The following is a 27,121-nucleotide window of genomic DNA, read 5'->3' on the forward strand; positions in this document are numbered from 1 at the left end:
AAAATGATTTTGCATTCACATGACGGGACAAGTTTCAACTTTCTCTTAAAAAAAAAAAAAAAGAAAAGAACCCTCAAACAAGGCACCGTAAGTAATGGGCATTTGATTGCAAATAATCAGTTCAGATCTTTAATAAGCAGGCCCTCCTCCCAGTGAGCTTTTGGCCATAACTGAAAGAACCAGAATGCAGATGCACACTTACGGGTTTTAAGTGAAAATAAAGGTTCAGTGTGTGTGCGTGTTTTTAAGTGATTTTTCCCTGACTCCACTTTTTCCATCAGTGGGTCGAATGCAAACCTCTCTTCTATCTGGTGAGAAGCCCTGAATCTTGCTGGGGGAGCTCCTCGCCCGTACGAACCCCTGCTCACAGAGCATATCCATGTGACAGGAGACGGGAACCAAGAGCCACAGCCCCTACCTCTGCCCCTGCTGTCCCGTGTGCGCATTTCAGGGAGTGGAACCCTCCGGCTTCCTTCCTCTGGCCCCGTCCACGTCCCACCAAGTCTACTGCTGATTCTCCAGCAAAGCTGCCGTCTCCTGGACATCTGGCTGAATCCAGGTCGGTGCTGGTTCATCTTCTGTGCCACTTGGCTGGGCCGTGCAACCCAGATATTTGGCCGAGCACTATTCTAGAGGATTCTGTGAAGGTCGGTTTTGGATGAGGTTAACGTTGAAGTCAGTAGTCTTTTGATCGGTAGTAGATTGCCCCCTACAATGTGGGGGGGGGGGGCTCGTCCAATCCGTTGAAGACACACGCATTTATCTTGTAGTACCTCTGAGTGATTCTCTGACATGGGCAAAAATAACGCGCTAAAGGGATCACGGATGTTGAAAGTATGCAAATTTAGGATATTCACACTTAGGAGAATTCATTGAGATAGTTCTGAATTACATTCTACAGAAGGGGGATGGGGGCTAAAGGCATATGGAACACAATGCCCACCCCCTGCCCCAGGAAAGGTGAGTGAATGAATTTACTCATAATCTAAAGAAGGGAAAGCAGATGCTATCTCGATGACACTAAACTAAATCAGAGATGGCCCTGGACAGGTGTTCCTTGTCTCTCCCGGGAACAGAACAAAAGCCAGGATCCTTGATGGAAGACCGTGGGCGTCAGGATCTCTGGGGGAAAGTTGGAGGGAAGAGAGGCCACCGCTAGTCCATTTCCCAAACCCGGTCTTTCAGAGAGAGAGGGATGTGGATACTTGAAGTCCCGAGAGACACTGCTGACGCTCCTCGAGTTGTGGAGGTAAGGAGAATCTCGGGGCCTCGTAAGCTGCTTCTGAGAAACACCAGAGGGAAGTGGTCCTTCCCCCACTTTGTTCAGAGAATGCGACCGTGAGGCCACACACATCGCGCAAACGTCTGGAGAGCGGGCTGGGGCATCACACAAGTTAGGCAAAAGCCAGCTGTAGGAACATGCGTGTTTATTGATCCCAAACCGAATTCACTTGTTTAGTTAGAAAGAACCTTTCTTTTCCTGCGGATACTCCGTTTTCATGAGAAAGGATAATGAAACACGTCATCCAGATTGCTGAGAACAGAGATGTATGTCCAAACGTACAAGATTCCCCCTGCAAGATTCCTCCACGCTGAGGGTAGAGGGACTGCAGACTTCAGCCAGCTTCAGGCTTTCCGGAATACGTTGCCTCAATAACATGAACACCATGGTTCTGCCCTGAAAACGGACAAGGGTGACGGGGACACTCATTTTGCCAGGAAGGCACTTTTACCTAGCCCGGGAGTTGGCAAGCACTTTACCAAAGGGCCTGATAGTAAACGTTTTCGGCTGGTGGGCCACGCGGTCCCCGTGGCCACGACGGAAGCGTGCCAAGGCGGTGAGAAAGCAGCCGGAGACGACCCAGAGAAAAGGGCCCGCGCCCCAGCAAAGCCTCACTTACCGCTGTGCCCGGCCCCAGGCAGTTACACGCACTTGTGACCACCAGGAGGGAGCACATCGCACACACGAGGAAGCAACGGCTATTTCTACAGAAGCCAGGACGCTTTCACGAGGTGATGCTTCGGCGAGGTCTACCTATGCTGCGGCCAGAGCACATGGCCGGCAGGGTCAGGGCACGCCGCCCCATCGTGGGAGGCAGACGGCGGCAAGAAAACAGCAACAAAAGCAACACGCCCCACACGTTACATCGCGAAGCTCGTGCAGAAAGGTCCCGCAAGCAGCGTGGGTCGCTCCTGGGACCAGTGAGTCCAGCTCCGGGGCCTGGGCTCTCACTCACGGTTCGGGTCCCAAGGTGCCCCCTGCTCGGCACGCCGCCCTGTGAATCCACCTAGTCCCACAAACCCGTTAACGTCCCAGCCAAATCCTCACTTTACACGCGAGGACACGGAGGCCCAGGGGTGGGAGAGGCTTTGCTGCAGCCGCTCAGGCTCTTGACGGCCAAGGTCACACAGCTAGGGAGCGGCAGGACCAGGGAGAAAACCCGCGAGCCCGCGTTCTTACCTATTCTGACATCTAAGGGGAGGCAGTTATCCAAAGTGGCTTAGGTCTAAAACAAATTAGTGCATGCATTTAGGAATTCTGGGGCCACGGCATATCTTGATTGAACAGTTGCAAATTTTGTTATGCACGTTCATTTCCTGGTCACAGAAGTGAGCTCACTATTTCAGGAAGAGGCGGACTTCTACTTAGGGCCAATTATGCACATGGCGGCCTGTTTTGAAAAATCCACAATGGTTCGGTATCGAATCAGCGTCAAAACACTTAGGGCTCTGCTCTCTCCAAACTGTTTTCCCCTGGGCCGTCAGGACATCAGATGGCCTAGAACATCTGAAATAGTTTTCCCTGCCTCTCAGGAGCCTATTTAGTGGTGCTGTGGGGGAAGCCTATCGACGGATCTCACATGTACTTACGTATCTAACAACTGACTTACGCTCACTTTTCTTTCTTTTAAAAAGAATGACCTTCCCATAGGTGGTTTAATTCATGTCTCGAGGTGCAAAGGGGAGCTTAAATCATGGAATATTCACCGACAACTGTGTTCCAACTCACTTTCTTTGGATCCTCGTCTTCTGGGGAAAGAACGTCAGTCTTCTGTTCTATTATAGAGGGTGAACTCTCCCCGCTGTGGCGTCTTCCTTTTATGAGAAGCGTGTAAAATGATGGCCTCACTCCTCCTACGGTTTTAGGCTTTTCTGGCATGTTTGCTTCAGGGTCTCTGGGATGTTCACTCCGAGACAAATACTTTGAAATGATCTTCTCCAGACTCACAAGTCAATTTTCTAAGAATGCTTTCCAGGTGGCCGCATCCAGAGACCGGGTCTGGACCACAGCCACCAAGTTCCCAGGGCTGATGCGCTCGGCCGGTGGGGGTGCCGCGAGGGTCTGGGCCCGGGGTTGGTCAGCTAGGGCCGGTGACAGGGGGCTTGTGCGCCAGGGTTACCAGGGGCTGTCATATATCCAGGGGGCTTTAGGCGAGACACCAAAGAAGCAGATTGGCACGAAGTCAATGTCAAATCCAGCGCAGAGTTTCCACCACATTCTTTGCCGTCAGGTAGTAGGGACAGGAAGCATGTCCAGGTGGCATGGCCACGTCGAGTCCACCAGCTGTCCTCATCACTTCCCGAGTGATTAGCATGTGAAATCTAAACAAAACTCGTAACCGCATTTCCCTGCCTTTTTTTTTTTTTTTTTTTTTTTTTGTTTAATTCATGAAAGCAGTAATGACAATGGAATGATGGGAACGGGAGCCATAAACCTACACGGAGGGGTCCAGGCAAGAATCCAATAGTGAAGGACAGAAAAGAGGGCAGACACAAATACTCTAGTTTCCACAAAATGACAGCATGACAGGGTTTTTTTTTTTTTTTTACAACGATAGTTCTAAGAATCTCCAAGTTTTATCTTTGAAGCTGTCAAACAGCTTCCACACTGAGGTCCAGGTGTGAAGGCACCACGTGACGTGGACGAGGTTCTTGGCCATGAGATGCCACAAGGCCAGCTGCCTGCCAAAAATAACGTGGTTAACTTTCAATGGCAGAATCATCTCTCTCTCGACAAGGCTGGAAGGATTCCATTCTCCGCAGGAAGGATTTCTCACTGTGGCACATTAAGCTTAATCGGATCCAGGAAATGAACACACAGAGTGTGTGGCACAATGTTTATGTAACCTCATGGCTCCCATCCCTGTGAAACTACCTTTGCCAGTGGCATCCATTTTTCTTCGAGACATTTGCAGATTAGTCTTATTTTCTTCCTAAGTCTTGGGTGCCCATGGGTTGAATTCTGTCCCCATCAGGTAGATCTTACACACACCAAATATGGAAAAATTACTGCACATTATTTAATTAAATAATATTGCTAGCTGTCAGTCTAGTTAGCTGACTAAATAACTATTTAGTCAGATACTGTTGCAATCGACATCCTAACGGAAAGCTTCAGACATTACCTCGCATAACTTATCAGATGAATCGTGTAAATGTCCTATTTATCCACGGCTCTTAAAAACATCGGTTCTAGAAGACAAAGAGGATGTGAGCAGGACTGTACTTGACCGGTATTTCATTCATGACATTTACCGTATTATAATTGGCATATTTTATTAACCTGCATTGAAAAGGGGCCTGATGACCCAATGGTACTTACATTATTCACACAGACATAAGAGAATACTCTGCTGTATATTTAAATGGTTTCACATATGCTCACTATTCTTCCAATGAGTCAGGGCAGAGAGAAGCCCCATATTTAAAGACCTCATTTTCTAGCTCAGCTGGTTTAAGTGACTTAAACTGGACCAGCAGCCAGCCAGTGTAGCATTTCTGATAATTTATCCCAAAATATCATATGCAGAGCACAGAAACCAGGTCTGGTAGTTTAGGCAGTCCTGTGATGTCTTTCTCTAACTTCCCGTATGACATAAGGTCTACATATGCACAGACGAGCAGCCACGAGAGAACTGCATTCGCATTCACAGACACGGGAGAGAAATCTGTGGGGCATTCAGTTCCTTGAACTAAAGGAAAAGATCTCTAACAGAAGAACAAGTGAAGGTGTCCGAAAATCTGAGCCCAGAGGAGGACTGAAGGCAGATGTCTCACGCATGGCTCCCCGGGTAGCAGGAAACGACACCGGACAGTCTGCAAAGTCCAACTGTGCTAGAGAAACCAGTATACGTCCCAAGTCCCGAGGAATCAGCCAGACAATCCGGGCTGATGAATCCGATGCCCAAATCAGGTATGTTGAGTTCTAAGACTAGTAAGGATAGCTAGCATCACTGACCTACTTTAACTACTTAAATCTCACAGCAAATCCACGCGGCAGGTACAGTGATGACACCCATCCGAGACGGGACAGTAGTGGAGTGCAGAATGCTAAGATACACGCTCACCGATATGCAGGTGCATGTGGGGGGAGCCAGGATTTTGGTGCAGGGAGCCTGGCCCTGACGTCTGTGCTCTGGACCACGTGAGGCCCACCACTCAAAGGCCGGCTGGAGGTATGTCACAGATGTGGGTCACAGTGGCCACCGGGGCTGTGTGGCTAACCGCCAATCCTGGAGGAACCCCCCACAAGCATCCCCCTCTGCAGGCAAGATGGCGGCACTGTTGGTAGAGGTAAACAATGCTGTTGTCCACCGACAGAACGGATTCTGACTTGATGTCTTGAGTAACCACAGATAGGTCACATAACCATTTGATGGGTGTGGATCACTCTTCAACGACTTTCTAAACAAAGCACGTACCTCTGACGTTTTTGTTTTTGAATTTAAAAATCATGGCGGAGATTTTGGGAAAGTAGGTACAAGTGACACAGTACAAGAGATTCCTTTACCAAAAACAAATAAATGGCTGAGAAGCTGTGAATGCATTGAAAGAACCAAAACAAAAGGCCTGGTCACGTCACAAGCTATCTGTACTCGTTCCAGAAGGCACTTGGAAAAAACACACACTAGGACCAAGGCCAGGAGGAAGGAGACTGGCTCCATTTTTAGACTTCGGCTCAGGTCATGATCTTGCAGTCCATGAGTTCGAGCCCCGCATTGGGCTCTGGGTTGACAGCTCAGAGCCTGGAACCTGCTTCTGATTCTGTGTCTCCCTCTCTCTGCCCGTCCCCCACTCATGCTCTGTCTCTCTCACTCTCAAAAATGAATAAATGTTACAAAAAAAATTTTTAATAAGATAAACAAATCAAAATGTAAGGGGCAACTTTTATCCGATAAGGGACTGAAAATGTTGATACATTCTAATAAGGATCAGGAAATAGGACAGACACATTTTATTTTTATTCTAGAAGCATACGCTTTTGTAATTAAACTAGGGTAGGGTGGACAAGGGGTATAGACATTAGAAAAGAAAGCCAAATTATCATTATTGGTTTAGGATATTAAAACTATAAGATTACTGGGAGCCTGGGTGGCTCAGTCGGTTGAGTGTCCAACTCTTGGTTTTGGCTCAGGTCATGATCCCAGGGTCATGGGATCAAGCCCTGCACTGGGCTCCATGCTGAGTGTGGAGACTTCTTGGGATTCTGACTCTCTCTCCCTCTGCCCTCTCCCACTCACTCACTCACTCTCTAAAAAAATAATAATAAATAAAAATGAATTTAAAAATAAAAATATAAGATTACTGGGGCACCTGAGTGGCTTGGTCGGTTAAGCATCTGGCTTTTGATTTCAGCTCAGGTCATGATCTCACGGTTCTTGGGATTAAGCCCCATGTCAGGCTCTGTGCTGACAGTGCGGAGCCTGCTTGGGATTCTCTGCCTCGCTCTCTGCCCCTCCCCTGCTTGTGCGCACGTGCACACACTCTCTCCAAATAAATATATAAGATATATTCTTTAAAAAAATTTTTTTTAAATGTTTTTATTTATTTTTGAGACAGAGACAGAGGATGAGGAGGGGAGGGGCAGAGAGAGAGGAAGACACAGAATCCAAAGCAGGCTCCAGGCTCCGAGCTGTCAGCACAGAGCCCGCCGTGGGGCTCAAACTCACGGACTGTGAGATCATGACCCGAGCTGAAGTCAGACTGAGCCACCCAGGTGCCCCTATAGAAGATATATTCTTAAATATATATAATTATTATATATATTTATATTTTAAAAATATATTTGATTACTGACTGAAAAAAAAATTGGAAAACATAAAATTTTAGTGTCTGGTTACAAAATTAATTTGACTCTATACAACCATAACTAATTGGGGTGTCTGGGTGGCTCTGTCGGGTAAGTGACCAACTTCAGCTCAGGTCATGATCTCACAGTCCGTGAGTTTGAGCCCCGCGTCGGGCTCTGTGCTGACAGCTCGGAGCCTGGAGCCTGCTTCGGATTCTGTGTCTCCCTCTCTCTCTGCCCCTCCCCTGCTCATGCTCTGTCTCTCTCTGTCTCAAAAATAAATTAAAAAAAACATTAAAAAAATCATAACTAAAGTATAATGGTATAAAGATTTGTATACTATAAATTAATATAATGTTAATAAAAGTATGACATATTCAGGAAAACATAAATGCTCACATTCACTTAAGTAAGTAAATCTATGACCTCTTCCCAAAGAACTCAATGGCCAAATGGAGTGACAAAGAAAAACTTGGTTCCTGGTAGGTAGCTTCCATATTTTTAAGAGTTCAATTTTGTCTAAATTAGTCTGCTAAGGCAATGTAATCCCAAGCAAAACCTCAGAAGGGTCCTTTTTTAAAATTTTTTTAACTTGACAACATAAAGTTCATATGGGCAAAAAAACCACCCTAGACGATCCAGAAAATTTCTAAAAAAGAGACATGATTCATAAGATGTTGGTCATCCAACAGTGAGATTCTGGCATGGAAAAATGAACTGGGAAGGGCACTGGGGCCAGTCAAGCAATGACATACATGGACTTAAGCTGTGATGGGGCTGGCCTTCCCGATCAGTGGGCAGAACATGAATTTTCACTAAGTGCCGTTGGAGCAGATCGCTGGACTGTGGAAGAAAACTGCGGAACCCTAGACTTCATTCTTCATATCAAAATGCATGCCATTTCCATCAACGTCAAATATTTCATGTAACCAAAATGTCTGAAGAGAGTGTGAGTGCATATTTCAGAATATTAGAGGAGGAAAACACTTTCGAATTACCTTACGTCAACAAGGCTCTATTAAAAGTTAATATAAACTTCACTGCGTACTAATTTAAACATTATGTAATAGTAACAGAAATGCGTAGGACAAGGCGCTCGGCAAAATTCCACGAGGGATTCTCCGGGGAGCAAGGCTTATGTGCTGAGTGATCCAATAGTGTACCACCCAAACAAGGTCACTTTGTTGGAGGCTGGAAGGACACTATTGATTTCAGAGGAACAGCGCATAACCTGGAAATGTCCGGAGCAAACTGGAATGTACGATCGTCCTTATTACAGGACTTCTGTTTTATATACACACACACACGGATACCTATGTATAAACATATACCAGCTAACACATATTCACGTGTTATTTACTTCGATTACACATATAGTTTCCTAACAGACACACACGTGGAAAAGGCACAAACTGTAAACTATATGTTCACATTGATTCACTCACATTCAATACTTGCACAGCTCTCGGACAGCTGGCTTACGTGCCGTGGCTAATTTCCTCGCTCTACAATCTCCCGTGCCCGTCTGGGTCAGTCTCTGCATCTCTACCGTGGGATGGGAATAGCACTGACTGACTGGTGTTCCTGGGAGCATGAAATGAGTCAATTCTAGATTAATGATGGGCCCTATCCTTTGGTCCCTGTCACTGCCGCCATGGTTGGGGTCGATCCAGGCTTTGTCCCCCCGATTACGAACATTCCTGCACGGACCCTGCCCGCGCATCTCTGGACGTTTCTACCTCCCTTCGCAGAGTCACTGCTTAGGGTCCAGTGGTGACTGTCGCTAACCGCCGAACGAGCATTTTCTATCGTAATGCAATTTGTTTTCATGTCACACGTGGGGAGTGAGGACAGGGTGACCACCACTCTGGTGGCCTGGGACTGAGGAGGCTCCCCAGACCCAGGACAATCCTAGGTCACTTGGGGCGTGTTGATCACCCTAGCGGTTACTTGCTTTCTTTTCTCCTCCATACAAAATGGATTTAACGCTAGACTTGTGGAAAGATTTCCAGTAATTTTTCTCCGTTATTTCAATTGCCTGAGCTTCAACTTATTGCTTCAAGTTATTTCAGTGAATGTCCCAGCGGCACCCACATGTTCAGGATCTTAGGACTATTCCACTGACACGCCAAGCAGCAGCAGTAGAGGCCTTTCTTGAGACACGGTGGACCGAGTACCTTTGCTGATCTCCCCGTGCTCCCCGGTTCTAACAGAGGCCAGGAAGGAGGCTTCCCACTGGAGCTGTGGCTCAGGAGAACCGGGAGAGGCATCAGGACTGCAGGCTCCGAGGCCCCGCTGTGCTGGAGGGCTGGGTGCACCTGCTGCCCCTCCCCCAGAGAGGCGCACATCTGATGACAGAACCCTTCCCCGGGGACACCGAGGACCCGGGGGAAAGACGCTGCAGGTGGCAGAAAGCAGCCGACAGGCCTGTCTCAGCGCAGACAATGTTCACCGCACGTCTTCCTGCCCCTGTCTCGACGCGCCCGGACAGACAGACGAGCACCAGGAGGAGCCAGGGGAAGACCCCGGCAGGAAAGAGGAAACCCACCACCCAGCTGCGAGGAAAAAGGAATATGGAGGGAATAACCTGCGGGGAGGAGAGGAGAGGAGAGAGAGCAACAAAGGAAACATAAAAGAAACAAACAAACAAAGGAAGAGACAGACAGAAATGAGGACGATGTCCAAACAGCACCTGCTCCGTGAGGTGCGCCCGACACCCCACGCCTCCTGCTCTCCCTACTCCCGTGTCCTCCAACTTGCTCTTTATCCTTCATTCCTATCACCTTCTAGAATATTCCATCATTAAAAAAATCCTACATTTATTGTCGACTGTCTCTCCTCAGATAAGCTCCCCCCAATAGGGACCTTTTTCAACTCACTAATGTATCCCCAGTGCCTGGCATGTAGCAGGCATTCCAACTATTAAAATGGTGGAATGAATCGATGAACTTAATATATCTCTTGGGGTTTATGTAAAGAAACCTAAGTAGGCAAAATTCAGGCAATTGTTAACTCTTAGAAAAATAAAGTTTTCAGATACAAAAGGACCCAGAATCAGGGTATTCTACTTAGCCAGCAAGGACCAAGAAAAAACAATGTGAACAGTTACTACCAAGGGGGTATAGTCACACTGAAGGATGCAGGGCTAGGAAGGTGGTGCCCATGACGCCCGCCACGTTAGGGGGACAGAGTGGGTGCAAAGGACCGTACCCTCTCCGTTGTGATGGTGAGGAGGGGAACATTGAGAACCAATCCACGGGACACAGGGATGATGCGTATTATTTAGGACTATGGGGAAAGATACCCACGGGGATCATGCGATTATTTAGGAATACGCATGGGGCTGGTCCCTGGGGCTGGGGCTGGAGTGGTGGGTGGGCAGGACTGTGATTTCTCACGGCAAGCTTCAAAGTACGATAGGACTTTTTAAGTCAGCTGCATGTAGTTACTAAATAGAACAAAAATCAACTAAAATAGTAGTGTAAGAAACAAAATCCTAGAGAATTTAAATGAATTCTCCTCTTTAGTCTTCTTTTTTATTGAGGAAACACGTAATAAATGCATTAAAACAATTAAGAAACCCTTGTTAGAATTTTGTTTGACATAAAAGCAAAGTAAGACTGCAGCCATGTGGCAGCTGGCAGAGGAAGGGGAAGGTTTGAGCGGGCTCTTGTCTTGCATTCGATGCAGACAAATCTAAACATTCTGGGAGACTGTGGTCTTCCTCTCTGGTGATTACATTCCTGGCCACCACAGTCAGAAGCACATTAAAATTTTGTTTCCTGTTTCAGCTCTCTTTGACCTGAATGGAACCCGTAGGAAAAAAAGCCACATTAAAATGTCTTCAGCTGTCATGTGGTCCTATTTTTCACCCTGCAAACCTATTTCTTCAGTGGGACGAGGGCTTGTCCCGAAGGCGGTATTTCCAAGTCCAGAATGCTAACCATTCCACCATGGAACCGCCATTTGAAGGCGGTATTTCAACTGAAAATGTAATTTGTCTATAAATTCACAGAACATGAATTTGAGGATCTCTATGGTTGTGGGAAAATTGTTTAAAAATCTATGCATGCCTTTAAATGTGCAATAGGTGATACTTACTGAAAACTTTATAAATAAAATAAGCATTGCTTAAGCAGAAACCCAAGAGAAAGAAGAAGGATGGGAAAAATGGAACATTCTGTAACTGTGTTAATATGTCGGAAAATCTCGTAGCCACATGACAAAACTGATGCATGTCTTATCTTCCTTCTAGACCTGAAGACTCTATAAGGTCTTTACAACTGGAAATAGGCCTGGCAAAACCATGGGTTTACAGGTCACTTTGGAAGGACGACACATCAACGAGTCAACCAAAACTAACCTGACTTCTCAAGCATGTTAATGTGAATTGCAAAATAAGTTTCTGTATCAAATTCTAAAGTCAATTACAGTTGAACCTTGAGAAACACAGGGTTGAATTGTGTGGGGCCACTTACACATGGATTTTATAAAATTTTATTTATTTATTTTGAGAGAGATAGTTAGCAGGCAGGGGAAGGCCGGAGACAAAGCGAGAGAGAGAGAATCCCAAGCAGGCTCCACACTGTCAGTGCAGAGACCAACGTAGGGCTTGAACCCACGAACCTGAGACCATGACCTGAGCCGAAATCAAGAGTTGGACGCTTAACTGACTGAGCCACCAGACACCCCTATACGGGGATTTAAAAAACATTCATTTTAGCGTTTATTTATTTATTTTTTTTGAGAAACAGAGACAGAGTGTGAGCGGGGGAGAGGCAGAGAGAGAAGGAGACACAGAATCCGAAGCAGGCTCCGGGCCCCAAGCTGTCAGCACAGAGCCTGACGTGGGGCTCGAACTCAGAGACCGTGAGATCATGACCTGAGTCGAAGTCGGGTGCTTAGCCACCTGAGCACCCCAGGTGCCCCCCTCCTTTTATTTATTTGTTTATTTTGACAAATACAGCACAGTGCTGTAAGTGTGTTTTCTTTTATGGTTTTCTTTCCATTTTTTCTCTAACTTACTTTATTGTAAGAACACAGCACATAATACGTAGGAGATACAAAGTGTGTGCTAATCAACTGTTTATGTCAGGGGTGAGGCTTCCAGTCGGCAGGGGGCTGTTAGTAGTCAAGTTTTGGAGGAGTCCAAAGCTGAATGTGGATTTTCCACTGCGTGTGGGAGAGTTTGGCACCCCTAACCCCGTGCCGTTTAAGGATCAACTGTGGTTTGGTTTCCCTCTTCAGCTAAAGCTCTTTGAAGGTTACAGGAGTTCACTGGGCTCATTTGCTCAATTTTCCTTGCCCTAGAATGTCTGCGATTTCTTTTTCTTTTCTTTCTTTTTTCCCCCAGTGAAATGCTTTCTATAGTGGTGGCGGGGGGTGGGGGGAGGCTAAACAGAGGATTATGGTGGGAAAAATAACTTTTTAAAAACTAAGACCTTTGAGAACCCTCTTGAAGGCTCCACCAGCTGGAAGGCCAACCTCTCCAGCAGTTGCCATGGGGACAAGTGTCCAGCTGAGCAGCCCCGGGGAGCCCAGGGTGCAGAATTTCTGTGATGCCTGAGCAAAGCAGGCCCTACAAGAGCTATGGTGTAATGCAGTGATGCAGAAAAGGAACAGACACCCCCCCCCTTTCCACCCGCTCCCCCCTCCACTACAGGCGAGTGTATGCTCACCCTTAGGGGGGGACACAGGTGGGTCCCCTCCCGGCCTTCTCACACTCAAGCTGGCTTCGGAGTCTGAGAAAGCAGGGGTCGGACCGCACTTCCTTTGAAGAGAAAGTCCAGGAGTTCTGTCTAATGTGATGGCCTTGGACCTCTCGTACATTTTTTTTTTTTTTTTTAAAGAAGACAGTCCCAGAGTCTCTTCTTTAAGAACCTGATTTGTAACAATGTCGTATCATGTCAAATACCAGGAGCCAGGCTTTTCAACCGCTTTCCAACATGAAAGGAAAATATGCCTGATGCCTGATCATCAGTTCAGGCTGATCACACGAAATGCAGAAGAGTTGGTTAATTTTCTCGGCGGCTGCACACACTGTCTGAAAACATCACGCGCTAAGGAGGCCGAGTCACTGGGTCTTGGTAAGCAGGATCGGATGATTTACAGAGAAACCCAAACCCTGAGAGTGTAGTGTTCAACGGTGTTCGGGGCAGAAATCCATTGTGACTCACGGATTGTTAGCAGGTGTGAAGGGCTTCTTTCTTGCTTGTTCGGTATTTGCTACGTCACATGGTTTCTATTTCGTTGGCTGAACGTGTGAATTTGCTGGGGACTCGTGTGCAGACTAGGTGACTCCCTGTGGCCGGCTCAGGGCGAATGACAAAGGGCCCTGGGCGGCGTGGGCCCCGTGGCTCTGTGGGTGTCCACATGAGGGGCCCCGTGGGTGTGGACGCTCACCACGCAGGGGTTGCCCGGGAGACAAGTCTGAGAACCTGCGTCTCCCTCAAGGTGGCGCCTCAAGAGCTTTACATGACCGACTCTGAACCTCACAACCGTTCGTCCCTGGGCCCCACCGCCCTGAACCCACAGCCCGGGAAAGCAGCCCAGCCTGAGATGAAAAACTGTCCTCAGCATCCGTCCACTGAGCAGACCCCTGGTTCTGAGGCCTTTCGGGTTGGGTCTCTTGGAACACAGCTCTTCGGACGGTTTGGCTTTCACACCTCATCCAGTGGTCCTGGGGGTACGTTTATCTCAAGGCCTTCAGCACAGAAATGGGCAGGGAGACTTCGTGTGGGGCACAGCCACATGCTTCCAGCAGCTGCCGGGACACCACGGTGCCCGACGCCGGAGGCCCCCGGGACTCCCCGTGACTGGAGCCGCAAACCAAGGCCTGGGGGGCTCACACTGGGTGTCCAGACTGGGAACAAAACGCACGTCTTCAAACACTGGACAAAAGCCAAGGACTGTCACTGAAGGCACCCGGAGAACAGCAGAGAGTCTGGGAGGCCCCCTTTCTAAAACTGAATTGGCCTTTCCCCCCCTCTTTTCGTAGATCGCCAATCAGTAGCTGAGAGACACAAGGGACCAGACCATGGGCAGGACTGGAGAGACGTATTTTTACTGGTGAGTCACTGAAATGAGATGAAGTATAATCCGTTTTGGTTTTATTCTTTTCATCCTAATTCTGGTTAAGCCAACTCTGCCCACCATGTCTGCACCCGTGTCCAGGGCGATTATGCTCCATTTAGGGCCCTCGGCCAGGTGCCCGGAGGCGCACATCCCCAGTGGGGACACTGACCGCCTCGCAGTCCCTGTCCCACGCCTGTACCTCCCCTCACGCTCCTATGACTTAGCCTCTTCTGCTGTGAAAACAAAAACAAGGAGGGGGGATCTTTATCCCCGGGACCACCACCGCCCCGGCCGTGTCCCTCTGCCTGCCTGCCCAGGGTGACCCTCAAAGTCACCTGGCACGTCTCCTCTCTCCATCTGCCCTCCCGATCATCCCCCAAAGCGCACAGGCATACAACGAGCTCCGGCGTGAAAGCCAGGGACGCAGCAGCGAACCTTCCCGGGGCCTCGCGGCCATTTACCGCCGTGCCCTGCCCTCTGTGCTCTCAGAGGCAAGACTCCTCGAAAGAAATGAGGTGCCCACAGCTCTGCTTCCTCCCTTGTCCCTCTCTCCTCCACCTCCCTCTCATACCTTTGTCCCCAGCCCCGTGCTATGAGTGCTCACAACCTTCCCAAGCGTCACCAACACTCGAGGAGCAGAACTCAAGGCAAACTGCCGGGCTTGGCTTCCAAGGCCATGCACACTTGGATCACCCGCCACTCCCCTGTGGGTCATGGCCACGGGCTCCCTCTGACCACAGAGGCCAAGGCTTCCCTGCTCTCTGCCCACTTCCGGCCTGCCTCTGCCTCAGGGCCTTTGCACTCGCTACCCATCTCAGCTGGAGCATTCCCACCCTCTCTTCTCATGAGGCACTGTCTCTAAGAGCTCAGAGAAGTCTACTGTGATCATCTAAGGGAAAAAAAGCGCTCCCTCCCGGACCTGCCAGGATCACCCTCTGAATCACCGGGCACCCCTGGACACGCACACGTCCGTATCTGTCTGCCTTTCGGTGGCCTGGCCCTGTGAGTCCCATGCGTCAGGGCTCGGCAGCAAACCTTCCAGAACGGTGGCACGTGCCGGGTCGTCACTCAAATATCTGACGAATAAACAACACACTGCGCCGTGAATAGTGAAGAAATGATTTTCTCCCGTGATGCCGTGCAAGCCCTAACCCTTCCGTGGCCACTTGATCGTCCTTTTCAGTGACAGGAGTGAACCTCATGTTTGGAGACAGTAGAAAGGCAGGTTTCAGTCCAACGCAGTGTTAGAAGGTCACAGGATCCAAATAAGTGGCATCTTAATAAATGTCCCGTCACCGTACGTGAAAGCGTGTCTGATGCGCTCGGTGCACCAGTCCGGGGTCAGAACCAGAGCACCTTTCACAGGTCCTCAACGTCAGCGAGGTTCTGTCCACAGAGGGCAACGCGCTTTAAAACAAGGCCTCTGTATCTTGAAAAAAATAAGTGACCCTGAAACACTTGTTCATAATGAACACGGTTAACGGGACAGTTTTATTGTTGTTCTTCTTCTTATTGTCATAGTCTATTGTGTTTTGTTTTCTGGCAAGAAGAAGAACAGAACCAGGCTAGTGGTCTTTCTAGGGAGGGGAAGTGTTGTCTTTCTGGGGCCAGCGTGCTGGTCCTGTCTTGGGGGCTCCGCTCTGCCAGCTGACCTCACTCTGGGTGTAGACAGCCCATGCTGCTGTCAGGGAAGCCTTCACTGAGCCTGGGGCCCTGCTCGTGAGACCCCACTCTGTGGGTGGGGGGGATCTGTCCAGTCCGGCGTCCGATGCAGGGATTTCTAACGCTCCCCCCCCCCCCACCCCGGAGACACATCGCTCACACTCTAAAATACAGAGCCGTCCATCGGTAAGATTCGCTCCAGTTTAAGCTCTGTCATACTTCATTTAGCTTTTCTTGTCTATTTTTTTTAATGAAATTTATTGTCAAACTGGTTTCCATCCAACACCCAGTTCTCCTTCCAACAGGTGCCACATCATTTATTTCTAAGGGTTTTAGATTGCTCACGTGTGAGGTATCCTGGGTGTTTTTTAAGTTACGCTAATTTATACAGCTATTTATTTTTATCAGAAGCACAGGACGTGAAAAAAGGAGAATACTGACCTTCTCGCAGTCGTGGGAATAAGAGAGAATAAACACAATCCCACAAGTTCGTAAGAACACAGTGGAGATGGGAAACGATACGGCGCAAAGAAAACGCACAGTAAATAGAAGACACACAAGAAATTAGACTCGGGCCCAAATACGAGAGCAGTCACCTCTGATGCTGGTAGACAGACTAAATGTGTGCGTGAACGTGTAACGCTGACATTTAAAACCACAGAGAATGGAGAAGGGTCGGCACGGCGAAAATAAGGGAATGGAAACAAAACCCATATTGTTAACTTGAGGAAAAAATAGCTTAAGTTAGAGAGCAGTATTGGGGTAAACAGGGTCATTATTTAGCAACAGAGAACAATTCGTGCAGAAACTATAACCCCATCGACACAATGTGGAATTTTAATATTAGTTATGAAATAAAAGTAACAGGAGAAATCGAAAAATAAGCAATCATCAAGTGAGATTTTAAAAGACTTCTCTCAGAAACAGATACACAAGATAGACAAAAAGAACATATTGGAATAAATAAGGACCGTGATCGAACTGCCGTATGAATAACCCTACTCCAACACACGGCACACGCTCCTGCGTTCCCACAGGAACAGTTATAAACACTCCCATGCCTAAGCCATAAAGGAAGTCTCAAAAATGCAAAAAAATGATACAGTTTTAACTCCTTCTTTGATCTCAATGTAATAACATCTGAAATAACAACAACAACAAATTACCGCAGAGCCTCCACAAGTTTGGAAATATCAAACCACAATAATTCTAAATAATTTGTGGCTTTAAGAGTAAAGGAGTGTTGCCTAGTTGTACCTAAAACCAGCTTCCTATGTTCTCCCCGCAAAACGCTGTGATTCTCAGTGAAGCTTCCAGTTTTCAACAAATATTTCCAGAAGCACCAATTGGTATATGGACAGTGAATACATGGGTAAAGATTTATAGTAAGAGTTTTTCTTTCTCTTCCTTCCTTTTCTCTTTTCTTTCTTTCTTTCTTTCTTTCTTTCTTTCTTTCTTTCTTTCTTTCTTTCTTTCTTTCTTTCTTTCTTTCTTTCTCCTCTCTTCCTTCCTTCCTCCCTCCCTTCTCCACTCCCTTCCTTCCCTTATTCCTTTCTTCCCCTTCCTTCCTTCTTTCTTCCTCCCTTTTCTTTCTCTCCTTTCCCTCTTTTTCTTTCTTTCTTCCTTCCTTCCTCCCTCCCTCCCTTTTTCCTTCCTTTCTTCCTTCCTTCTTTCCTTCCTTCTCTTTCTTTCTTCCTTTCCTTTCCTTTCCTTTCCTTTCCTTTCCTTTCCTTTCCTTTCCTTTCCTTTCCTTCCTCTTCCTTCCTTCCTATCATCTATCTATCATCTATCATCTGTCCAACATTCATCTATGTATCTATGCATCTATCTATCTATCATCTATCTGTAAGTTAGTTTTTCATTTTTATTCCAAAATAATGGGAGTGTATGTCATACTGTGTATTATTTAGGGAATAGTTATTGTCGAACATGGTGGGGTTGGTGAATTTTAGAGTCAATCATACTAAGGCCTGCCTGGAGACCAAAATAATAAAAATAGTATGAAAAATTTAGGTATTATTGAATGTATATAACCAGCTAAGTTTCCTGAAAAATAAAAGTATTCTCAAGGTGACTTTCCACCTTATTCATATGGATAAATACATATATATGCATATAAATATAAAACAACCATACACACATCAAACTAAACTGAATAAAGCAAAAACAATTGGACAAAACCTCCTAAAATGCAAAATATTTTACAGAACTACCTAAGGCAGATTTTTAGTTCAAATCTAGAAAGCTAGCTAATTTTTATATTCCCTCATCTCCTGTGTTAACATTTAAGTGACTGAAGAAATAAGTTAAATCAGTCTTGCTCTATGACAGATTCTGTTTGTCCACACTCGTAACTTGACTTTCCTAAAAGATACATTCTAACCAATGTCTGTACCAACTTGAATGCATTTTATAGATTTCACTTATTTACTTTTTTAAATATGTTGATTCATTTTTGAGAGAGAAAGAGGGGCAGAGAGAGAGAGAAGGGGACAGAGAATCCAAAGCCACTGCATGCTGCCAGCACAGAGCCCGACGCAGGGCTCGAACTCACAAACCGTGAGAGCACGACCTGAGCCGAAGTCAGACGCTTAACCAACCGAGCCACCAGGTGCCCCAGAAATATTGGGTATTTGGTATTCGGCCAAGATTTTATTTTTAAGTCATCTCTACACCCGACATGGGGCTTGAACCCACAATCCTGAGATCAAGAGTCGCACTCTGTACCAAATGAGCCATCCAGGCGCTCCTTGAATGTGTTTGAAATTCATTGTTTTGGTGCTAAATGACATCTTTCTTGGGGTGGGGTGAGGAGGAAGTAAGACATCATCTTCGGTAGGAAGACCGTCACATGCGGGTGACTCAGTCACAGTGCTCACACCCGAGTGGACGCCATATCCCTCTGAAGGGAGTGGCAATTTCAGACACTCCTGGTGTCCCTGATCAGACAGAGGTTAGATGCCTTCTCACTGCGGGCCCCTGGAGCGGGTCAAGACCCCGGAAGGTGAGCAGGGTCCCCCACTCTCTGGGAGGTGACATGTCTGGGCGTGAGCCACAGCGTCAGGCTCCCTGAGAGCACAGGGCTCGCGGCCGGAGGGCAGGAAGCACGGGGCCCAGAGAAGGCATCTTGCCAGACTCTGAACCTGGGAGGGCTGTTCCGCGAGGCCACACTGGTTCGCACCCCGTAAGCGAGGGGCAGACAGCCCAGGGAAACAGCACCAAGGAGCCTGCATCCCCCACACCTCCCGCTGTGGTGTCACAAGAGACGTCTGTGATTCAGTCACTGGCGAATCGTTTTCCAAACCGTATTCCAGGTAACAGTGCTCCAACAGAAGCGGGGCTAGCGGGCAGGACTGGCTACATCGTGTGTGAACACCCCCGCGGAATGGTTAGGCATTTCAGGTTGGAATGGCGGAGAATGAAAGCAAGTGGGGAGCCACACGCCCACGGCTGGTTTATCCTCGGTGTCTCAGACACGCGAAAGAACTCAGCTGCTCACTTCCTTGGCATCCCTGCGAGTGGAACCCTCTTGCAGGCGGGAACCACCCCAGGGATGAGGGTTCTTTCCCTTCCTGGGTAACCTGTGCACCACTGGGCACTTAATGTTTGTACGGCTTGTAGCTAAGGAGGTGAAAGACGGAGTCACTGCCCCTGTCCTGTCCCTGCAAACGTCGCCGTGGGAGACGACCGGGAATAAAGTCCATCTGCTAACCCTCACCTGCGTTTCTGGTGTGCAACCGAAGGAATGTAGTCCCCGACCGAGGCACTTTGGTTCCAAGGGAACGGTTCTAGCAACAGGTTTGTAAGGAGTCACCAAAGTGTAGGCAGAAACAGTCTGCCTGGTGGAGAGGACCACAGAGCTGCCTCGGCATGACTCAATAACACGAGAAAACAAAGTATACTTGGTCACAATCTGTTTTAAACGCGTAGGCGGCATTCCTGGGGGAATCGCGGGGACGGAGAAGAAGGACCCGCTTCCCATCTGGGAAGTATTTCCTCTTGCCCCTTCCATACACTGTCGGGGAAGCCGTGCTGCGGTGTCCGTGCTTCCAAAACCAGACACGAGTTGCGATAAATGACACCAAGAGCCACTCCGTTTAGGTAAACCGAGAAATGTAAAAGGGAGGACGTATCTGTGGTTGCTGGCTTGTGTCTCAAAGGCAAGCGAGACAAGAGCCCGATTCACGCTCAGATGAAGACAGAGGTGGCTAGGCCCTGGGAGCCCCAGCTGCCGGCCGTTCCGGGGCCAGCGGGGGGTCGGCCCCCAGTGCGGAGCCCAGGCCCGGGGAACAGCTGGGGACCACGGACCCCGCTCATCTGGCCACGATGCTCCTGCCGGCTGGAGCCTCGCAGACATTTTAAGATGAGCTTCCTCCAGTGAGGACACTGCTGGATGCCCAGCCCACCGCTCCCCGCAGAAATTTACGAGCTGGGGAGCCCATCCGGGGAAGGGCCCTGGCCTTGACGCCCTCCAGCTGTGCGCCCGAGATGCAGGTGTGCATGTGGATGCCGACAGGGAGGTCAGGAGCTACAACCCACGCGGTAGCAGCTTCTCATTTCAGTTAAGGACAAGTAGGCTGTGCATTAAGATGCTTTAGACTCTGCTCCCGGTCCTTTGGGGACTCTGCCTCCGGCACAACACGAAACACCGAATTGCACCTGCTGTGTCTTGCATTTAGTTAGACCGGGAGGACGGGGCTCAGCTCTCGGAGGCACTGGGTGCACCTGCCATGGCTCTGACAGTCACAGGGGAACACCCGCCCCGGGACAGGCACAGGGGAACACCCGCGCCCCGGGACAGGCACAGGGGAACACCAGCCCCGGGACAGGCACAGGGGAACACCCACCCCGGGACAGGCACAGGGGAACACCCGCCCCGGGACAGGCACAGGGGAACACCCGCCCCGGGACAGGCACAGGGGAACACCCGCCCCGGGACAGGCACAGGGGAACACCCGCCCCGGGACAGGCACAGGGGAACAACCGCCCCGGGACAGGCACAGGGGAACACCCGCCCCGGGACAGGCACAGGGGAACGCCTACACTCGCAGCAGACAGACTCTAATAAGAAAGGCACACGTCCTCGCGGTTGCACAAATGAAACTTGGCTTTTCTGCCCATGTAACCAGGAACAAGAAGTTGCCAGATTCTGGGCAGGAGACAAATGCGCCTCACATCACGGAGGAAGACAAAACAACTTTTTACATTAAGATCTACTTCCCCAAGTCAACTGTTAAACTAACGATCCACAAGCTCTACCGTATGTAAGATAAGTTGATTCCTCTGTGTTTTGTCATAGACAGTCTTGCTTCACAGACTAAATAAATAGCTGATGTGAATTTGTTTCTCCTTTTACAGCACAAATAAAAATGGCCAAGGGTTGCTGAGCGCTTAGCACACGTACTGTGCTAAGAGCTTTTACGTGCATTCCCTCGACACACGCTCGCTCTCTGTTTACCCCCAAATAACCACATGGATGCCCAGCGGGATGTTCCACATCCCCCTCCCAGCTCATGCCACGGGAGCATCAGTGATGCGGGTGCCTCCTGGGGTCCCCTCCTCTTCCTCTCCCGCTCCGTGGGCCGCGGCAGGGCCGGCCTCAGTGTGCCAGCGCCAGCCGCGTGGGAGATCTGAACCAGCTTGCTGGCTGCACGGCCCACGCCTTTCCGCAAGCTGCCGAGTGCACTTCTCATCCTGGCCGACCCCGTCCACTCCGTCGAAGTGACGCACACAGCTGGGGCCGGGTAGTACATGCTGCGGGACCCCGCGTGACATCGGGCCTCGGTTCTCTGCGGGGATGTTAGGAATCTCCCAGCAGGAAAGCATGGCATTCGTCTTACAGCCAAGCTTAGGACTGTCTCCAAAAGCCTTCTCCTTCGGAGAAAACTACAAATACTCGAACACATGAGACGTAAACCCAAGAGCCAGATGGATGGGGGGGGCCTTTGGATGTTGGGTAGATGACTCTGGGGGGACCTCACCATGTTTCTACCTGCTGTTTCCACACCCCGGTTCTAACTTTCCCTCGACTGGTCCATTTGCTCGGAACTTTGCCTTCTCTGTCAGCACACAAGGTCCTTGACAGAACTTACTTAATAGATTTTACCTAAGTTAAGCACAGAAGACATCAGAGAATATAGAGACGGTTTGAATGCAAATCCCTCAAAACCAGAAAGACAAACCGCAGGGAAGCACAGGAGGCCCAGCGAGAAAACCAGCGGGCTGCACAGGTGACTTACAGGAAAAACGAGGGACCTTCTAACCCGTGTAGACGCTCTGGCCTCTCCTGCTTCCGGGTCTGAGCCCTGCATGGGTTACAGACGCAGAGAGGTCTGTTCTGGGGTCCCCACTATCAGTTCACATCTGAGTTAGGTGCTGCTTAAAATCACCAAGCTGGCAGCCGGGCGCTGGTGACTTAGTCCCGGGCTGGGTGTTTTCTCGACGTCGCTTCTAGACAAGCCTCACCGAACGGACAGACAGGCAGGCAGGCTGGACGGCAGGAGGGTGAACCACTCGCGGACGTGCGGGGCGACGGCACACGAGCACTAACCGTCCCCAGTTCTCTGGGGCTCTAGACTCGGATGAGTCTGCCTCCACAAGTAACTACGAAGGTTGGTTTCTCCTGCACCTGAAAATGACACGTGCACACTTCTCTTGGTCTACGTGAAGGAGATTCCTCTACGGCTAACCTCCTAGCAGCTAACCAGCGGCTTTTGGGCGCCCCACATCAGTTCTTGCCCCAGCAAGAACTCAGCACGATATCGTAAGAGACCCTCAGTGCACACGGCAACCCCTCTAAACATCCATATCTGCACACGAGGAGGTGTTGATCCAGGATCTAAGGTCACAGTGACGTCAACGCTGGGTCACTTGCAACACAGGTGCAGAACCGGCTGTCCGGGAAGGAAGAAGGAGTCAAGTTTGCGCACCAACTCGACAGGAGGCTGCAGGAACCCTGGCTGTCCAGCCCTCTGTTTCCTTTGGACAGGATGATCATGTTTTCTAAGTTTATTTATTTATTTGGAGAGAGAGGGAGAAAGAGAGAGAGTGTGTGTGCATGAGCAGGGGAGGGACAGAGAGAGAGAGAGAGAGACAGAGAGGGGAGAGAGAGAATCCCAAGCAGGCTCTGTGCTGTCAGCGCAGAGCCCAGCACGAGGTTCGAACTCACAAACCACGACATCACGGCCTGAGCTGAAACCAAGAGTCGGACACTCCACCCACTGAGCCCCCCAGGTGCCCCTGTATCCTGTATGGCTGTTTCTGCAGCCAATGGTGCCCAGCTGGTGCCAGCCTCCCTCTGCCAACCTCAAGACTCTTCTCCGAGACTATCCAGGACTTTGCGCGCTTGGTACATCACCTCGGACACAGAGCCCGCAGTGAGTGTCCAGCTCAGCACACGCGTGGGGTGCACGGGCCGGCTGAGGGATATGAAGCGGGTACCAAGGTGTGTGGCCATCCCAAAAGCCTGCGCGGTCCCAGGAAGGATCCCCGGGTGGGCGCCCGGTGCACTGGGGGTGACGGGTCCCAGGCGCCAGAGTCCTCGTGTCCATTTCGACCAGCATGTCTCCCCACCGCGGGCCGTGGGGTGTGGAGCTGAGGCAGCCGGGAGGCTTTGTGAGGCGGTGGGTCCCCAGCCCCAGGGGTTCCCCCCTCGCCGTGGTGGGAGAAAAGCTGCCGACCTCTCAGATGCGGACAAGCCAACCCCGTCTCCATCCAGAGCCAGTGACCGGGGACCCGGACAGCTCAGAGACAGAGGGAGGTGACGCCTCTCTCCCTCTTGCGTGTCCCTGTCTCCCGGAAAAGCATCATGCTTCTGAGGCACCTCTCAGCAAACCTGCAATCAGTTCGCCAGCAGCTGTACATCTTTAAGATCGAGGTGTTTGACATGATCTTGGGCCGATTTTAGGGCCGTCGGCTGCACGGAGAACCCAGCTGGGGTCAGATGCCCGTTGTGTTACTCAGAGGATTTTCATAGCCCCTCTGGGACGCGTCCCCCGTAAAGCTGAGGGGACCGAGCACCAGAGAGGTGAAGGGTGCGCCCAGGGTGTGACGGCTGGCGGCAGGGCCGGGCCGTGGCCACTCGCGGGGGTCCTGCCACTTGCGGGGGTCCTGTCTCGGGGCAACGGTGCTGGGGGGGGGACGGGGAGCCAGAGCGCCCCCCGGCTTTCTCAGCTCAGTCTCGCACGTGTGCACGCGTGTCTGTGCAAACACACGCGTGTACACGTGTGCCCTGCAGCCATCCACACTGCCCTGCACCACCTGGCCGGCCCGTGAACGGGTCCCTCCGACACGTTTCACGCGGTAGGGCAAAGCAGACCAGAGCAAAAGGCCCGGAGGCGGAGAGGGAAAACGCTGCTGTCGCCACGGCACACGATCGCTCCTGCCGGCCCCGCAGTGATTGCGGTAAAAGTCAAGCCAACGGGATGCTGTCGCGAGAACTCCCACTTCCATTCCCAAGAGCCTCGGGACCACTTCCCGCCAAACATACCCGTTCAGGAAGGTCTGGGTGCTTTTGCCTCTTCGCCGTTCCAGATGCCGTGACAGCACGTGGCACTTCCATTCTCCAGACTCAGGCGCGCCAGAGGCTCGCCAAGTATATTCGCAAACCTGCACGACCGTCTGGGCGACCACAGCCGTTCTTACCTGGGAGGACAGGCGGACACTTTGCAGGAGACCACCCCTGTGACGGGTCGGGTGTGGGGATTGCAGAGAGACGTATTCACTGGAAACCTCAGGTCTCTGTAGCAGCCTTCTCTGGTGGTCATGTGTCCTGCGGGAAAGAGCGCAGCGCAGAACAAAGACTGAGACGTGTGCCCCGTGGTAAAACACAGATAAAGAGCTAAGGAAAGCTCTTTTGAAAAAGCGTCTACCATATGGGCATGTCTTGAAGTTCATAACCGATTAGCCAACTACTGACCTACTAGGACTTTCCTGACCTGTCTTTGTCATTTTTATGAGTAAATTCCGTCGGTTCCAAGCCGTGCAGATTTCCCTCCTAGCTCTGGACATCGTTAAAGGCGACATGTGTCGTGGAATTGGTGCCAACAGACATTGGATGAAACATACCAGTTCTTTTCTGTTGTGTCCAGAGTTGGGAACACCGCCCACTTCTCCAAAGAAACACAGGATGCCTGGCTTGTGTTTCCACTCGAGAAGCCATCGGTAAGAAACCAGAAACGTAGGCAAAACAACACACAAAGCTGTTTATCGCCAGAGAACTCAGAGTTAAATATTGCCATGGTGGTAAGCTGACTAGAGACGTTTTCACAATCGTGACTAATGTGTTATATCGAATGAGGTTAATGGAAATGACTGAAACGAAAGCTCGTTTAATTCTCAGCCCCCACTTACATCCCCAGGGCTGATTATGGCTTTGAAGACATGCCCAAATTTGTTCAGCATTTCAATTCATTAAATTTACCAAAAAAGTGCTATTCTTTACATGATGTACCTAGGAGAGTCAAACTCAGAATGTTGGTTTGCCAACAAGAAGAATGTTGGGTAGAGAAGAAAACGGAGGGTCAGCGTTTAACGGGCACATTGTCTGTTTGGGAAGATGAAAAAGATATGGACACGGACAGAGGTGATGTCCGGACAGCAGTGTGAACGTACGTAACACCACGGAGATGTGCGCTCAACAATGGTCACACGGTGAATTTTCTGTGAGTCTATTTTACCACCACACGAAGAGAACTCTAACTAGAGACCCATTTTGAAGGAGGATATTAAAGAGTTCATCCAACGGAGAGAAAAATAAAGAGAAAGAGCCACACTAGTCCTGATGAAAAATTAACGCAATGCAATCTATTAAGTTCTAGAAATGACTCTCTGCACTTGGAAAGCCTGGTGGGGTGGCGTTGCTCATGTGGCCCCTCTGGCCCCCTGGTCTGCCGCCCCGGCACAACTCAGAGCATCCTCCTGTACCAAACTTGATCCCCCCGCCAGGCAAGGAAAAGACCAAAGAAGTGGTGTCAGGGAGGAAACAGCAGGTTACGGACCCAGGCACAGCCATCGCTCACGCTAGGGGCCGTGGGAAGACGAATTCTTCTTTACTCAAGGAAAACTAAATGTCTCTAAAATACACACTTGACATTTTGGCTTCGCTTTGAAAGAAGGAATGAGACAAGTCAATATCTTCAATGCAGAAAGGTACACTCTCTGGGGAACTGGTTTTCTTCAGTAGCCGGGGGAGGAGAGGAGTCCCTGGGTCTAACAGGGAACCACCACGCAAGCTCGTGTGTCTGAGCCCCAAACTACCCACTTCCTGGGGCCAAAGCCCGGAAGGTGCTGCTGTAAGACCACAGGTGGTGGTTTCACAGGACCCATGCAGTTTTATAAAAGTTTTCAGTTCTCTGCTAACTTTTCACAATCATATTTCTAATCAAGCTATGTAGTTTCTATTTGGTGCTCCCTGATGTAAAGTTTGCAATTATTTCTTCCTATTTTTTAAAATGTCTATTTATATTTGAGAGAGAGAGAGAGAGAGCAGAGGAGGGGCAGAGAGGGACACACAGAATCCAAAGCAGGCTCTAGGCTCTGAGCTGTCAGCACAGAACCGATGCGGGGCTCAAACTCACAGACCATGAGATCATGACCCGAGCCGAAGTCAGACGCTCAACCGACTGAGCCACCCAGGCGCCTCCTGATAGAAAATCTTATATATCAGTCGCTCCTCACACATCTAAGCCAGCTCTTTCTGCCCACACGTCCTGTCCCTGTACTTTAATAAAAACAACTGTTGGTACCAAAGACATCTCAAGAATTGTACCTTGGCCGTGGCTCCGAGCCCAACACCTGACCCCATCACGGGCACCTGCAGATTACAGACGCAGTGCTCCAAAATGCGAACTTGGCGTTGGATTCCACCTCAGAAGGAAGTGTGTCCCACGCTGTCCCACAGCGTCCTTGAGACAGTGACAGGCGGCCGTGTGTCCTGTCACTGTGTCACACACGGCCCAGACGCAGACACACAGACACTGGCATGTCTTCTCAAGACCTTGCAGGGGTGTGTCCATCCCCTCAGGAGGGAAAAGCAGGCTCTGCCCAGGATCCACTTCTGTTTCCCTGTGAGTGTTCCCGGGGGAGGGTCGTGCCCCCTGTCAGCTCTGGCCTAAGGTCCCCCAGCTGCCTGCTGGACACACGGACCAGGCTGTTGAACAAATACACAAACACAGACCCATCCTTGCAAAGCAGGCTTCCTGAAACTCCACCTGCCTGGGGCCCGGGGTCTCCCATGCGGTCAGTGGGGTCAGCCTCATAGCCCCCGACTCCACGCCTTCCTCCAGGATTCCTCCTCCAACTCCAATGTCAAACACA

General features: G+C 49.9%; 1 protein-coding gene across 1 annotated transcript in view; it reads right to left on the reverse strand.

Annotated features, from left to right (window-relative positions):
* Window positions 1-27,121, reverse strand: part of ADAMTS16 (ADAM metallopeptidase with thrombospondin type 1 motif 16) — a 158,025-nt gene that overhangs the window by 18,010 nt on the left and 112,894 nt on the right. The window contains exon 18 of the mRNA XM_042997880.1: window positions 24,449-24,575. Within this exon, the coding sequence (XP_042853814.1) occupies window positions 24,449-24,575 (127 nt within the window). The remainder of the gene's footprint in view (window positions 1-24,448; window positions 24,576-27,121) is intronic.

The sequence above is a fragment of the Panthera tigris genome, chromosome A1 (genome assembly GCF_018350195.1).
Source record: "Panthera tigris isolate Pti1 chromosome A1, P.tigris_Pti1_mat1.1, whole genome shotgun sequence".
NCBI lineage: Eukaryota > Metazoa > Chordata > Mammalia > Carnivora > Felidae > Panthera > Panthera tigris.